Below are 16,642 nucleotides of genomic sequence, written 5' to 3'. Positions count from 1 at the left end.
TTTACCCCCCGCCTTTAACCCTCTCCGCCTCTGCTCAGTGGGGCCCCCTTTTGGCAGCGTGTTGTACGAGTTCGTGGGGAAGACGGCGCCGTTCCTGATCCTGGCCTTCCTCGCGCTCTTCGACGGAGGTAACGGCTCTTTGAACATAACATCATGTGATCTTAGAGCCTGTAGGCCTAAAGTCACGCCTCATTTGAAAGCTAAGACCTGCAAAACTGATCTGAATGTGCGTCTTTCCTCGCGTTGTCGCCTTGTTGTTCATGTTCTTTTTCATCCCAGTTTTTGTTGCACTTTTTCCAAGAAGTTTTTAGATTTGGGTAAAATCCACCGGAATAAAAAGAAACTAAACTCACTGGTGCTTTTGTGGAGAGAGGAACGATTCTGCAAAAAAGCCGACTTGTGTCCCTGGAATCCACATGTATCGATTTTCAGATTTTTTGCAGATAATGATTTGTTTTATTGTAATATTGATGCTTTTGATGACATTATGCATGTTTATGAGCAACGTCATGCATATTAAACTCTTAACTCCCGCCTGAACCGAGAGGAACTTCTTCCTCACGTCAGATTTTTATTCCATAATTTTTTTGTTGGTTATTCAACTCATTTTTGTCACTTTTTTGTCATTTTTTCATCAATTTTTATCACATTTTTATCACATTTTTTTCTTCTTTTTTTGTGGTCATTTTGTGTCAGATTTTTTTTCTTTTTCTTTTTTTTTTTTAATTTTTTTAATTTTGTGTCAGATTTTTGTCATTTTTTCATTTTTTTGTCAATATTTTATCAAATTTGTATTATTTTTTGTCACATTTTTGTCACATTTTTTGCCAATTTTTTGTCAATTTTGTATCCAATTTTTTGATTTTTTTTGTCACATTTTTTTGTAATTTTTTGTCTGATTTTTGTTTTGTAATTATTATTTTTTTTGTAATTTTTTGTCAAATTTTGTCACTTTTTTTTCATTTATTTTTTCATTTTTTCGTCAATTTTTATCACATTTTTGTCACATTTTAGTCATTTTTTTTGTAATTTTTTGTCAATTTTTAATCAAATGTTTGATATTTTTTTGTCACATTTTTGTCAATTTCTTGTGACATTTTTGCCACTTATTTGTCAAAGTTTTCTCACTTTTTTGTCACATTTCCATCATTGTTTTCGTCTCATTTCTGTCGCTTTTTTCACAGCTTTTTTCCAGAAGCTTTTGGATTGGGGTAAAGCCAAACTGGAGAAAATGTGCTCGGTTCAGGTGGGAGTTAAGGGGTTAATGATATTGCTGTTTTCACGGTTTTAAAGGAGCTTTGTCTGATTTTACTTCTAGAAATGGAATGAAATGAATGTTGTCCTCTTTTACTGTTATTCTAAACTCAAAAACAGTTTGCATCAAATTATAAAATATTTCAAAACATTTTATGAACTTTCAGGCTATTTTTCCAGCATTTTTGTGAAAGTGACCCTAAAAAGTGTCTGTAAACTTGTCCCTGTAAAGTATTTTAATGCTACAAATATATTAGGAAAATCAGGTATAGGGCCTTTAAGAACTTGAACCAAACACTGTCACACAAATATATTACCCCAGAGGAAGAGCTTTACCCAAATCTAAAACAACAGCAACAGCGTAGCGCCGCATTTGAAAGCTAAGACCTACAGAAGTGATTTTTGTCGCGTTATGAAGCATTTCTGTGGTGTTTTTGATGCTTTTCCTCGTGTTCCTCCAGCCCTGCAGCTGTTCGTCCTGCAGCCGACCAAAGTGGAGCCCGAGGTGAGTCTCGTGTGTTGACCCTGAATCCTCACGATCAGACGCCGCCATGTCGGAGTCACTTCCTGGTTAAATCTCCGGCTCAAAGCGACAAATGGTCTGAGAATAAACAAAGAGAGTTTGGGTGAAAGATCTGCATTTCCTCTGCAGCGTCTCGCCTTAAATCAATCACATCAATCACATTTTATTTGTATAACAACAGCCAGAAGGTGCCCAGAGCGCTTTCCAGGTTAAAAACAAGAATCACAGTAGACAGCAAGAAATACAAAAACACAGAAAAGCAGCAGTCGAGTCGGTGGCTCTGTATCGAAAGCTTTTCTGAAAAAATGTGTCTTCAACTGTGATTTAAAAACACTCGACTCAGGACTCAGCGATGTTTGGAAGCTGGACCGGAAGTGCGTTCCACAGCGAATGACCGGCCTCCGAACCTTTTGTATTTGAACTTGGGAGTGACGAGGGAGTTCTGGCTGGTTCGTAGACCGTTACTCATTCGGCAAAACCATTGATGGCCTTGAACACAAACATCAGGACCTTGAACTCCGCCCTAAACTTGAGTGATTGGTTGAGTCCAGTGTAGAGGGCGTTACAGTCGTCTGTCCTCGAGCTGATGAAGGCATGGACGGCCTTTTCAAGGTCAGCTCGGGACAAGAAAGACTTGGGGCCAGATCTTGTGGTTCATGGCGCAGGCTGTAGAGCAGACGACTGCGCAGACGGTGGCGCTCCTTAAATCTTCAGTGTCAGACCTGGAGCAAAAAGTGGGCAGGACAGGAGGGGGGACAGACTCCATTGTGATGTTGTGGTGCCGCCCCCTCCACATGCTTTCCCCAGACCTGCGGAAGGCGGTGGGTTGCGAGGGGGGGTTCTCTTGTACATGTGCTGATGCAGCGCAATGTTTAATAAAGATGAAAGAAATAAAAGTGTCCCTCCGCTGCTGCAGATCCAGGATGAGCGGGCGGGACAGAGAGGCCTCGCGTTGGACACCATTCGACTGCGCAAAGTTACGAAATGTACAGGATTTAATTGATCAGAAACTGTTATATCGGAGTGGCAGAGTTATGCAGCAGTTGCAAGAAAACTGTAGTGTATTGGAACATTGAATTGAAAAACAAAGTTGCTCTGCGCCCTGTGAAATGTGCTTCTCTCTTTTGGACTGAGCTGTGGCTGCACAAGGAGCCTCATTAGGAGGTAAAGACTGACACACGATGGAAACGTCTCCTTAAAACTCAGATCAGACCTGGTGTTGTGGCACTTGAGGCACGTGTGGTTTATTTATGGAAAACTGTTGTTGTTTTGGTGTTAGGCGTGTGTTTGGTGTTAGGGGTGAGCACGTTGATTTACTGTATCAAAGTAAACCCGTGCGTAACCGACGCCCAAACAGTCTTTTCAAGGCAATTTCGCTTTTGTTTTCAATTTGACGTCGATTCTAAGGAAGACGAGGCAGCGCGATGGAACATAATGTGAAGGTTGCCACAGAAGAGCGGCTCCAAGTGCTGCTTGTCATGAACCAGCCTCAGTCGCCTCTTTTTCTTAAATAACGCCCTCTCCCGAGCGGCGCAGCCTTTAGCACAAACCCTGCGCCACATGCAAGATCGCGCGTGGACCACGTTGCCTTTAGAGCTGCGCACGGACTCCGCCGGTCACAAGATCTGGCCCATAATCTTACAAAGTGGCCTTAGCTGGTAAAAGCTCGCTTTCACAACTGCACCTATCTGCTTGTCAAAGATCACACCCAGGTTACGGATGGTGGGAGTAAATGAGGTGCAGGACCAAAACTGGGGGAACTGTGAGGAAACAGGATGTACTCAGTCTGTCCTTCATTCAGGTGAAGGAAATTCAGGGAGAGCCATTGTTTCATGGCTCAACCCCTTAACTCCCACCTGAACCGAGCACATTTTCTCCAGTTTGGCTTTACCCCAATCCAAAAGTTTCTGGAAAAAAGGTGTGAAAATAGCGACGAAACTGAGACGAAAACAATGATGGAAATGTGAGGAAAAAGTGAGAAAACATTGACAAAAAAAATGACAAAAATTGGACAAAAAATGAAAAAAATGTGACAAAAATGTGATAAAAATTTGACAGAAAAATGTCAAAAATGTGACAAAAAATGGACGAAAAAATTACAGAAATGTGACAAAAAAGTGACGAAAAATGTATGAAAAAGTGGCAAAAATGTCACGAAAATGTCACAAGAAATAGACAAAAAAATGGACGAAAAAATGACAAAAATGTGACAAAAAAAAATCAAAAATATGACAAAAATGTGATAAAAAATGGAAAAAAAAATGACAAAAAATTGATTAAAAAAAATTGAAGAAAAAATGACAAAAATGTGACAAAAAATTACAAAAAAAATTACAAAAACGTTACAAAAATGAGTTGAATCCCCAACAAAAAAAATTATGGAAAAAAAATCTGTTGACGTGAGGAAAAAGATCCTCTCGGTTCAGGCGGGAGTTAAGAGCTTAACCCCGTAAATCACCATGAAAGTCCTGATTGAGTTTCAGACTTCACGCCGGCCATTCTCTTAAAGGGGAAGTGGCTTTTGATAAGGACTTTTCCACAGAACTGTATTCGCTGGAGAGAAAGGGAAGTCTGTGTTTGTGTTGGAGGCGAGGGCTGGAGAACAGGAGCTTTAACAGGACGCCATGTGGGATTATACTTAACACGCTAAACTCTGAACAAACATGTCGGATTATGTGGGGGATCTTTGTATTTATGTTGCACATTTTAACAACCATCACAACCTCTCACTTTACAGTCCTGGTCTGAACATTTCCTGCCTGATCGAGTTTAGAATTCCCAAAAACAAGGCACTAAGAAACATCCATCCATCTTCTTCCACTTTTCCGTCTCCGGGTCGTGGGTGCTGCTGTTGGAGCTGCTCCGGCCCTGTGGCGCCCCCTGCAGGTGGCGGGTCCACGGGAGGACGGCCTCATGGTTCTAACAGGGCCTGTTGGTCTCTCATAAGGGGTTTCTGACCCGCTCTGTGTCTGACCCGTCACCTATAGCAGGGCTTCTCAACCTAGGGGTCGGGACCCACTAGGGGGTCGCGAGACAAATTTTGGGGGGTCGCCAGAGCTTATAGATAAAATATATATTTTAATATTATTATTATGGTGTCGTAGCAAACATGCTATTTAACCAGGAGGCCATTATTTGTTCTAAATTTAATTCATTTTTGTTTTAGCCATTGTTTTTTCTTTGTTTTTTAAGAGTTGTATAGTTTAACCTCTTAACTCCCGCCTGAACCGAGAGGATCTTTTTCCTCACGTCAGATTTTTTTTCCATCATTTTTTTGTTGGGTATTCAACTCATTTTTGTAACTTTTTCATCATTTTTTTTTTTTTTTTCATTTTTTGTCACATTTTTGTCACATATTTGTAATTTTTTTTGTACATTTTTTTTAATTTTTTCGTCATTTTTTTATCACATTTTTGTCATTTTTTTGATGCGTTTTGGTCATTTTTTGTCATATTTTTGTCAATTTTTTGGTAATTTTTGTCAATTTTTTGTCAATTCTTTTGTCATTTTTTGTCAATTTTTTGTAATTTTTTTGTCAAATTTTTATCACATTTTTGTCATTTTTTTGTTGCGTTTTGGTCATTTTTTGTCATTTTTTTGTCAATTTTTTAGTAATTTTTGTCAATTTTTTGTAATTTTTTCGTCATTTTTTTATCACATTTTTGTCATTTTTTTTATTTTTTCGTCATTTTTTGTCACATTTTTGTAATTTTTTTGTTGCGTTTTGGTCATTTTTTGTCATATTTCTGTCACATTTTTGTCAATTTTTTTGTCATTTTTTGTAATTTTTTTGTCATTTTTATTTCATTTTTTGTCAATTTTTTGTCATTTTTTTGATGCGTTTTGGTCATTTTTTGTCATATTTTTGTCAATTTTTTGGTAATTTTTGTCAATTTTTTGTCAATTCTTTTGTCATTTTTTGTCAATTTTTTGTAATTTTTTTGTCAAATTTTTATCACATTTTTGTCATTTTTTTGTTGCGTTTTGGTCATTTTTTGTCATTTTTTTGTCAATTTTTTAGTAATTTTTGTCAATTTTTTGTAATTTTTTCGTCATTTTTTTATCACATTTTTGTCATTTTTTTTATTTTTTCGTCATTTTTTGTCACATTTTTGTAATTTTTTTGTTGCGTTTTGGTCATTTTTTGTCATATTTTTGTCACATTTTTGTCAATTTTTTTGTCATTTTTTGTAATTTTTTTGTCATTTTTATTTCATTTTTTGTCAATTTTTTGTCATTTTTCGTCATTTTTTTTGTCATATTTTTGTCACTTTTTCATCAATTTTTCATCACTTTTTTGTCACATTTCCGTCATTGTTTTCATCTCAGTTTTGTCGCTATTTTCTCACCTTTTCTCCAGAAGCTTTTGGATTGGGCTAAAGCCAAACTGGAGAAAATGTGCTCGGTTCAGGCGGGAGTTAAGTGTTAAGGTGGCGGCTCCAGGAGGGGCCTAATAAACAGCGGATTTTAAAACTAAACATTAGTGATGAGCAAAAAAACTCTGCGCTCTGGAGCTTTCGTCGCTCCTCCTGAAGCTTCGAAACTCTGCGTCGGAGGTCATGTGACAACAGGCCCGGTCATGTGACAACAGGCCCGGTCATGTGACAACAGTCAAACCACAGTGATAAAGAAATGTGCTGTGTGTTTCCCCCACTGGTCCTTACAAAGTCCTGCTTTAACAGTGGCCACATGAGCTCTGACTGGATGAAATCACACTGGGGGCGGGTTTAGTGAAGTAAACATGTCGATGCTGGTTTGTTGAAGGTGCCTTACTTGAGGATGGTCCCAGTGTCTCTCCCGGTAGGTCACATGGTTCTTCAGTTTACTCTCTTCATCTTCCTCCTCCTGCTGGTAGGGGGCGCTGGGTGAACTGTCACTGCTTCTGTTTTTGCATCACTTTAAACAATGGTGTGGGAAGGTGAGGGGTGTGGGAAGGTGAGGGGTGTGTGAAGGTGAGGGGTGTGGGAAGGTGAAGGGAGTGGGAAGGTGAAGGGAGTGAGAAGGTGAGGGGAGTGAGAAGGTGAGGGGTGTGTGAAGGTGAGGGGTGTGGGAAGGTGAGGGGTGTGTGAAGGTGAGGGGTGTGTGAAGGTGAGGGGTGTGGGAAGGTGAGGGGTGTGTGAAGGTGAGGGGTGTGTGAAGGTGAGGGGAGTGTGAAGGTGAGGGGTTTGGGAAGGTGAGGGGTGTGGGAAGGTGAGGGGTGTGGGAAGGTGAGGGGTGAGGGAAGGTGAGGGGTGAGGGAAGGTGAGGGGTGTGGGAAGGTGAGGGGTGAGGGAAGGTGAGGGGTGTGGGAAGGTGAGGGGTGTGGGAAGGTGAGGGGTGTGGGAAGGTGAGGGGTGTGGGAAGGTGAGGGGTGTGGGAAGGTGAGGGGTGAGGGAAGGTGAGGGGTGAGGGAAGGTGAGGGGTGAGGGAAGGTGAGGGGTGTGGGAAGGTGAGGGGAGTGGGAAGGTGAGGGGTGTGGGAAGGTGAGGGGTGAGGGAAGGTGAGGAGGGGGAGGGTCTTAGATGAATCTTCTCCACCGTTTTCCTCACGCTGTTTTATGGTGACTGTGTTTCAGAGTCAGAAAGGGACGTCTCTGTTCACGCTGATGAAGGACCCGTACATCATCATCGCTGCAGGTGAGGCCCCGCCCCCTCTGCCCCTGAAGGACGGGTCACATGCTTTAATCCTGGGCTTCGCGAGACAAATTTGGGGGGGGGGGGGGTCGCCAGAGCATATAGATACAATATATATTTCAATATTATTATTATGGTGTCGTAGCAAACATGCTGTTTTACCAGGGTGCCATTATTTGTTCTAAATTTAATTCATTTTTGTTTTAGCCATTGTTTTTTCTTTGTTTTTTAAGAGTTATACAGGTTAACCTCTTAACTCCCGCCTGAACCGAGAGGATCTTTTTCCTCACGTCATCACATTTTTCTTCCATCATTTTTTTGTTGGGTATTCAACTCATTTTTGTAACTTTTTCATCTTTTTTTTTTGTCAAATTTTTATCACATTTTTGTCATTTTTTTGTCAATTTTTTGTAAATTTTTTGTCATTTTTTGTCAATTTCTTGTGACATTTTTGTATTTTTTTTTGTAAATTTTTTGTCCAATTTTTGTCACATTTTTGTCCCTTTTTTTGTCATTTTTTTGGCAAATTTTTGTTATTTTTTGTCAATTTCTTGTCATTATTTGGTCAAATTTTTTCACATTTTTGTCATTTTTTGTGTCAATTTTTTGTCATTTCTTGTGACATTTTTGTATTTTTTTTGTCATTTTTTTGTCATTTTTTTGTCACATTTTTTAGCAATTTTTTGTCGTTTTTTTTGTCATTTTTTGTCAATTTCTTGTGACATTTTTGCCACTTTTTCATCAATTTTTCGTCACTTTTTTGTCACATTTCCATCATTGTTTTCGTCTCAGTTCCGTCGCTATTTTCTCAGCTTTTTTCCAGAAGCTTTTGGTTTGGGGTAAAGCCAAACTGGAGAAAATGTGCTCGGTTCAGGTGGGAGTTAAGGGGTTAACGTCCCTGTTTTTCCCATGGTCTGGCCCGGGTGGGGGTCACGATCCTAATTAACTGTTCTAACGGGGGTCGCGGCTCTAAAAGGTTGAGAACCACTGCTTTAATCACATGTTTAACCCGTGTCCTGTGTGTTTCAGGCGCCATCTGCTTCGGGAACATGGGCATCGCGATGATGGAGCCCACTCTGCCCATCTGGATGATGGAGACCATGTGCGCCCGGAAATGGCAGCTCGGTATTTACCTCCACCAGGTTTCAGCCTTTTACAACCCGTGGCTTTTGTAGATGAGTTTCTCCTGCTTGTGTTGTGGAAAGCCAGTGGTTCGAGGAGCTGTGCAGATAATCGAAATTCAATTAGAAAAAACGATGGTTAAGCTCTCCCGCTTTGTGTGAGTGCGTCTGACCTGCCGCCTGATGATCCTTTTGCTGAACCCACGTTTAGAAAAGTCTTCAGCTCTTCTTCAGGAGCTCAGAGTCATGACACTGTGACGATAGTTTCTGTTCCCTTTGCATTTCACGCGCTGCAAATTCATTTGGGGTTAGTGCTAGATCGTATGCTCGGGAGGGACAGTCTGCTGTGAAAATGTGAGATATCATGACACAAATTAAGGTTAGGGCCTGGGAAATGGTTAACCTCTTAACTCCCGCCTGAACCGAGAGGATCTTTTTCCTCACGTCATCACATTTTTTTTCCCAACATTTTTTTGTTGGGTATTTAACTCATTTTTGTAACATTTTTGTCATTTTTTTGGTCACATTTTGTCACGTTTTTGTCATTTTTTCATCAATTTTTTTTTGCAATTTTTTGTAATTTTTTTGTCACATTTTGTCACATTTTTGTCATTTTTTCGTCAATTTTTTGTTACATTTTTGTCATTTTTTGTCACTTTTTTATCACATTTTTGTCAATTTTTTGTCAATTTTTTGTCACATTTTTGTCATTTTTTGTCAATTTTTTATCAATTTTTTTGTCAATTTTTTATCAATTTTTTTGTCAATTTCTTGTGACATTTTTGTGACATTTTTGCCACTTTTTCATCAATTTTTCGTCACTTTTTCGTCACATTTCCATCATTGTTTTCGTCTCAGTTTTGTTGCTATTTTCACACCTTTTTTCCAGACGCTTTTGGATTGGGGTAAAGCCAAACTGGAGAAAATGTGCTCGGTTCAGGTGGAGTTAAGGGGTTAACTTTAAGGATTAGGATTATTTGTATTTTTAGACAAACCAGCTCATAGATCTATACAAAATCACAGCAGACCGTCCCTCCGGAGCAGACGATCTAGCACTAACCTTCCTTTGGTGTCACATAAACGAACGTCGCTGTGTGATGATGTCATCAGGCCGCGCAGCTTGGTTTGCTTGGGCAGGTGTGACAGGTCTTTAATAGAGGATTAGTTTAACGGGAGCACATAATGTAGTATTTTCACTGTCACGACAAATTATAGACGCCACTTAAAGGAACAGGCCACCGTTTTTACAAACTGAGATATGTTCCTACCTGAGCTTTGACGAGTTCTTTAGGACTAATTTTCTAAAAGGGGGAACTATATTGTAAGGCGTAATAATACCAGGAGTAGTTCGAAATCCGCGCAGTAATCTTCACTTTACTGTGTGTCTTTTTTTTTGTCACATTTTTGTAATTTTTTAATCCATTTTTTGTCATTTTTTTTTATTTTTTTTCTATATTTTTTCAATTTTTCGACAATTTTTTGTTTTTTTTTGGTCAATTTTTTGTTCTTTTTTTGTCAATTATATAACTATATTGTAAGACGTAATAATACCAGGAGTAATTTGGCATCCGCGCAGTAAAGTGAAGATTACTGCGCGGATTTCGAACTACTCCTGGTATTATTACGCCTTACAATATAGTTCCCCCTTTTATCCGCTTAGAAAATCCACATTGTTTAATTGTGGAACACTTCACGTAACCATATTTAAATAGGGAAAACGTGGAAGAGCTTGGTAGCTTCTATCTTGACCTGTTTTGGAGCTATAGAGGAGAGAGGGAGAGGCTAAATGCTAACGCCGTCTGCGCTGTGTTTACGTGACTGAAGATCAGACAGGTCCTAAAGAACTCGTCACAGCTCAGGTAAGAACATATCTCAGTATGGAAAAACGGTGGCCTGTTCCTTTAACCGGTGACTCAGTTAATCGGGTAATCGGGTAACCATGGACGCCCCTATTGCATGTTAATAGTGAGGGCGGTCCTCTCTCTCGTTGGCCAATCAGAGGCCAGCGTCTGTTCACGTCACACGCACACAGAGCTCGGTCCTGAACTTACACCTGGTCAGGATCTGCCCTTTGTCTCCCCCCCTCCCCCACAGAGCAAACATTTACTGATATATTTATAATTAAAGTCAACATTTGTCGAGGGCTTTTGTAAGTGGCTGTTGGACTCGAGCCGTGTGCTTCAGTGAATCATCATGCGTGTTCTTAAACACGCCTGTTTCCGATGCTCAGTGGAAGAACATGTTTTATGACATGTTTGTTGTTGTGTTTGCTGTGGGCGTTTCCTCACACATGACTGACGTCTCCAGCTCGTCTCCATGGAGATGTTTCATTTCATTTATTATATTTTTGCCCTTCACCATATATGCTGTATGGAGCACAAACAGCTTTACCCAAATCCTGTAGGCGAGTGTAACACCTCATTTGAAAGCTAAGATCTACAAAACTCCTCTAAATGGATCTTTTTCCTCACGTCATCACATTTTTTCCATCTTTTTTGGGGGGGTTTCAACTCATTTTGTAGCTTTTTTGTCTTTTTTTTAAATCAATTTTTTGTCATTTTTTGTCACATTTTTATTCATTTTTTAATAAATTTTTGGTCGTTTTTTTAATCATTTTTTGTCACATTTTTTTCAATCTTTTTGTATTTTTTGTCACATTTTTGTCAAATTTAGCTTAGTTCAGCTTTACCCAAATCCTGTAGGCCAGTGTAGCGCCTCATTTGAAAGCTAAGATCTACAAAACTCATCCAAATGGATCTTTTTCCTCACGTCATCAATTTTTTTTCCATCTTTTTTTTTAATTATTTTTTTATTCAACTCATTTTGTAACTTTTTTGCCTTTTTTTTAAATCAATTATTTGGTCATTTTTTTGTCACATTTTTTGTTATTTTTTTTTCTTTTTTATGTCATTTTTTTGTCATTTTTTTGTCACATTTTTCGAATTGTTTCGTCACTTTTTCGTCAATGTTTTCTCACATTTTTGTCACATTTTCATCATTGTTTTCGTCTCAGTTCTGTCGCTATTTTCGCACCTTTTTTCCAGAAGGAGGAGAGGGAGGAGAGGAGAGGGGGGGGGGAGGAGAGGGGAGGGGGGGAGGAGAGGTGAGGGGGGGAGGAGAGGGGGGAGGAGAGGGGAGGGGGAGGAGAGGAGAGGGGGAGGAGAGGAGAGGGGGGGGGGGTGACATGTGCTTTTGTTTGTTTTCTCGCTCCGGGACCAGCTGTACCATCAGGGTGCTTGACTCACAGTGGATAAATAGAATGTTTAGTCTGATAAAGAACATAAAAGCCAGTGTTTGTTTTGCCAACCACAGTATTTCGTCATTATTAGTTTAGTCAAACTTATATTTTTGCTTGAATAAAACCAAAACTTAATTGAAAGTTGTTTGAGAATCATCTGCAATTCTAAAAAAGAGGATTTTCGAATCTATTTGATTTGAAGGGTTTTTTATTGATGTATTTTTGGCTAATGGTAGTATTTAAAGAAAAAGAGGAGCTACAGGAGCTACGTTTGGGTAAAGCCGTCGTTATTGTGTTGTTGTTTCCAAGTCTCTGCTGCAGAAACACAGACTTCACTTGTGTCGTCTTGAAACAGAAGCTTAAGAAAAGAACTATTGAGAATGACTGACCTTGTTTTATGAGAACATAGAGCTGAGATACTGAGATACTGTGACTGTGATACTGTGACTGAGATACTGAGATACTGAGATACTGTGATGCTGTGACTGAGATACTGTGACTGAGATACTGAAATACTGTGATACTGTGACTGAGATACTGTGACTGAGATACTGTGACTGAGATACTGAAATACTGTGATACTGTGACTGAGATACTGTGACTGAGATACTGTGACTGAGATACTGTGACTGAGATACTGTGACTGTGATACTGTGATACTGTGACTGAGATACTGTGACTGAGATACTTTGACTGTGATACTGTGACTGTGATACTGTGACTGTGATACTGTGATACTGTGACTGAGATACTGTGACTGTGATACTGTGACTGAGATACTGAGATACTGAGATACTGTGATGCTGTGACTGAGATACTGTGACTGAGATACTGAAATACTGTGATACTGTGACTGAGATACTGTGACTGAGATACTGTGACTGAGATACTGAAATACTGTGATACTGTGACTGAGATACTGTGACTGAGATACTGTGACTGAGATACTGTGACTGAGATACTGTGACTGTGATACTGTGATACTGTGACTGAGATACTGTGACTGAGATACTTTGACTGTGATACTGTGACTGTGATACTGTGACTGTGATACTGTGATACTGTGACTGAGATACTGTGACTGTGATACTGTGACTGAGATACTGAGATACTGAGATACTGTGATGCTGTGACTGAGATACTGTGACTGAGATACTGAAATACTGTGATACTGTGACTGAGATACTGTGACTGAGATACTGTGACTGAGATACTGAAATACTGTGATACTGTGACTGAGATACTGTGACTGAGATACTGTGACTGAGATACTGTGACTGAGATACTGTGACTGTGATACTGTGATACTGTGACTGAGATACTGTGACTGAGATACTTTGACTGTGATACTGTGACTGTGATACTGTGACTGTGATACTGTGATACTGTGACTGAGATACTGTGACTGTGATACTGTGACTGAGATACTGTGACTGAGATACTGTGACTGAGATACTTTGACTGTGATACTGTGACTGAGATACTGTGATACTGTGATACTGTGATACTGTGACTGAGATACTGAGATACTGTGATACTGTGATACTGTGATACTGTGACTGTGATACTGTGACTGTGATACTGTGGCTGAGATACTGTGATACTGTGACTGTGATACTGTGATACTGTGATACTGTGACTGTGATACTGTGACTGAGATACTGTGACTGTGATACTGTGACTGTGATACTGTGACCGAGATACTGTGACTGAGATACTGTGACTGAGATACTGTGACTGTGATACTGTGACTGTGATACTGTGACTGAGATACTGTGACTGTGATACTGTGACTGTGATACTGTGATACTGTGATACTGTGATACTGTGACTGTGATACTGTGACTGTGATACTGTGACTGTGATACTGTGATACTGTGACTGTGATACTGTGACTGAGATACTGTGACTGTGATACTGTGACTGAGATACTGTGACTGTGATACTGTGACTGTGATACTGTGATACTGTGACTGAGATACTGTGATACTGTGACTGTGATACTGTGACTCTGATACTGTGACTGAGATACTGTGACTGAGATACTGTGACTGTGATACTGTGACTGAGATACTGTGACTGTGATACTGTGACTGTGATACTGTGACTGAGATACTGTGACTGTGATACTGTGACTGAGATACTGTGACTGAGATACTGTGACTGAGATACTGTGACTGTGATACTGTGACTGAGATACTGTGATACTGTGACTGTGATACTGTGACTCTGATACTGTGACTGAGATACTGTGACTGAGATACTGTGACTGTGATACTGTGACTGAGATACTGTGACTGTGATACTGTGACTGTGATACTGTGACTGAGATACTGTGACTGTGATACTGTGACTGAGATACTGAGATACTGAGATACTGTGATACTGTGACTGAGATACTGTGACTGAGATACTGAAATACTGTGATACTGTGACTGAGATACTGTGACTGAGATACTGTGACTGAGATACTGAAATACTGTGATACTGTGACTGAGATACTGTGACTGAGATACTGTGACTGAGATACTGTGACTGAGATACTGTGACTGTGATACTGTGATACTGTGACTGAGATACTGTGACTGAGATACTTTGACTGTGATACTGTGACTGTGATACTGTGACTGTGATACTGTGATACTGTGACTGAGATACTGTGACTGTGATACTGTGACTGAGATACTGTGACTGAGATACTGTGACTGAGATACTTTGACTGTGATACTGTGACTGAGATACTGTGATACTGTGATACTGTGATACTGTGACTGAGATACTGAGATACTGTGACTGTGATACTGTGACTGAGATACTGAGATACTGAGATACTGTGATACTGTGACTGAGATACTGTGACTGAGATACTGAAATACTGTGATACTGTGACTGAGATACTGTGACTGAGATACTGTGACTGAGATACTGAAATACTGTGATACTGTGACTGAGATACTGTGACTGAGATACTGTGACTGAGATACTGTGACTGAGATACTGTGACTGAGATACTGTGACTGTGATACTGTGATACTGTGACTGAGATACTGTGACTGAGATACTTTGACTGTGATACTGTGACTGTGATACTGTGACTGTGATACTGTGATACTGTGACTGAGATACTGTGACTGTGATACTGTGACTGAGATACTGTGACTGAGATACTGTGACTGAGATACTTTGACTGTGATACTGTGACTGAGATACTGTGATACTGTGATACTGTGATACTGTGACTGTGATACTGTGATACTGTGATACTGTGATACTGTGATACTGTGACTGTGATACTGTGACTGTGATACTGTGACTGTGATACTGTGGCTGAGATACTGTGATACTGTGACTGTGATACTGTGATACTGTGATACTGTGACTGTGATACTGTGACTGAGATACTGTGACTGTGATACTGTGACTGTGATACTGTGACCGAGATACTGTGACTGAGATACTGTGACTGAGATACTGTGACTGTGATACTGTGACTGTGATACTGTGACTGAGATACTGTGACTGTGATACTGTGACTGTGATACTGTGATACTGTGATACTGTGATACTGTGACTGTGATACTGTGACTGTGATACTGTGACTGTGATACTGTGATACTGTGACTGTGATACTGTGACTGAGATACTGTGACTGTGATACTGTGACTGAGATACTGTGACTGTGATACTGTGACTGTGATACTGTGATACTGTGACTGAGATACTGTGATACTGTGACTGTGATACTGTGACTCTGATACTGTGACTGAGATACTGTGACTGAGATACTGTGACTGTGATACTGTGACTGAGATACTGTGACTGTGATACTGTGACTGTGATACTGTGACTGAGATACTGTGACTGTGATACTGTGACTGAGATACTGTGACTGAGATACTGTGACTGAGATACTGTGACTGTGATACTGTGACTGAGATACTGTGATACTGTGACTGTGATACTGTGACTCTGATACTGTGACTGAGATACTGTGACTGAGATACTGTGACTGTGATACTGTGACTGAGATACTGTGACTGTGATACTGTGACTGTGATACTGTGACTGAGATACTGTGACTGTGATACTGTGACTGAGATACTGTGACTGTGATACTGAGATACTGTGACTGTGATACTGTGACTCTGATACTGTGACTGAGATACTGTGACTGAGATACTGTGACTGTGATACTGTGACTGAGATACTGTGACTGAGATACTGTGACTGAGATACTGAGATACTGTGACTGAGATACTGTGACTGAGATACTGTGACTTTGATACTGTGACTGTGATACTGTGACTGAGATACTGTGACTGTGATACTGTGATACTGTGATACTGTGACTGTGATACTGTGACTGAGATACTGTGACTGAGATACTGTGACTGTGATACTGTGACTGTGATACTGTGATACTGTTACTGAGATACTGTGATACTGTGACTGTGATACTGTGACTGAGATACTGTGACTGAGATACTGTGACTGTGATACTGTGATACTGTGATACTGTGACTGAGATACTGTGACTGAGATACTGTGACTGTGATACTGTGACTGTGATACTGTGACTGAGATACTGTGACTGAGATACTGTGACTGAGATGCTGTGACTGTGATACTGTGATACTGTGATACTGTGACTGAGATACTGTGACTGAGATACTGTGACTGTGATACTGTGACTGTGATACTGTGACTGTGATACTGTGACTGAGATACTGTGACTGTGATACTGTGACTGTGACTGTGATACTGTGACTGTGACTGTGACTGTGATACTGTGATACTGTGACTGAGATACTGTGACTGAGATACTGTGACTGAGATACTGTGATACTGTGACTGAGATACTGTGACTGAGATACTGTGACTGTGATACTGTGAT

At 40.1% G+C, this 16,642-nt stretch overlaps 1 protein-coding gene across 1 annotated transcript in view; it reads left to right on the top strand.

The window, feature by feature from the left end:
• The window catches only part of slc18a2 (solute carrier family 18 member 2), a 58,822-nt gene that overhangs the window by 21,386 nt on the left and 20,794 nt on the right, over positions 1-16,642 (top strand). Inside the window, exons 6-9 of the mRNA XM_079567117.1 lie at positions 39-128; positions 1,716-1,759; positions 7,332-7,392; positions 8,419-8,514. Of these exons, the coding sequence (XP_079423243.1) occupies positions 39-128; positions 1,716-1,759; positions 7,332-7,392; positions 8,419-8,514 (291 nt within the window). The remainder of the gene's footprint in view (positions 1-38; positions 129-1,715; positions 1,760-7,331; positions 7,393-8,418; positions 8,515-16,642) is intronic.

This window comes from Gobius niger, assembly GCF_951799975.1.
Source record: "Gobius niger genome assembly, chromosome: 12".
In the NCBI taxonomy this organism is placed as follows: Eukaryota; Metazoa; Chordata; class Actinopteri; order Gobiiformes; family Gobiidae; genus Gobius; species Gobius niger.
Note: the sequence above shows the minus strand (reverse complement) of the source record. Positions and strands in the feature narration are given on the sequence as shown.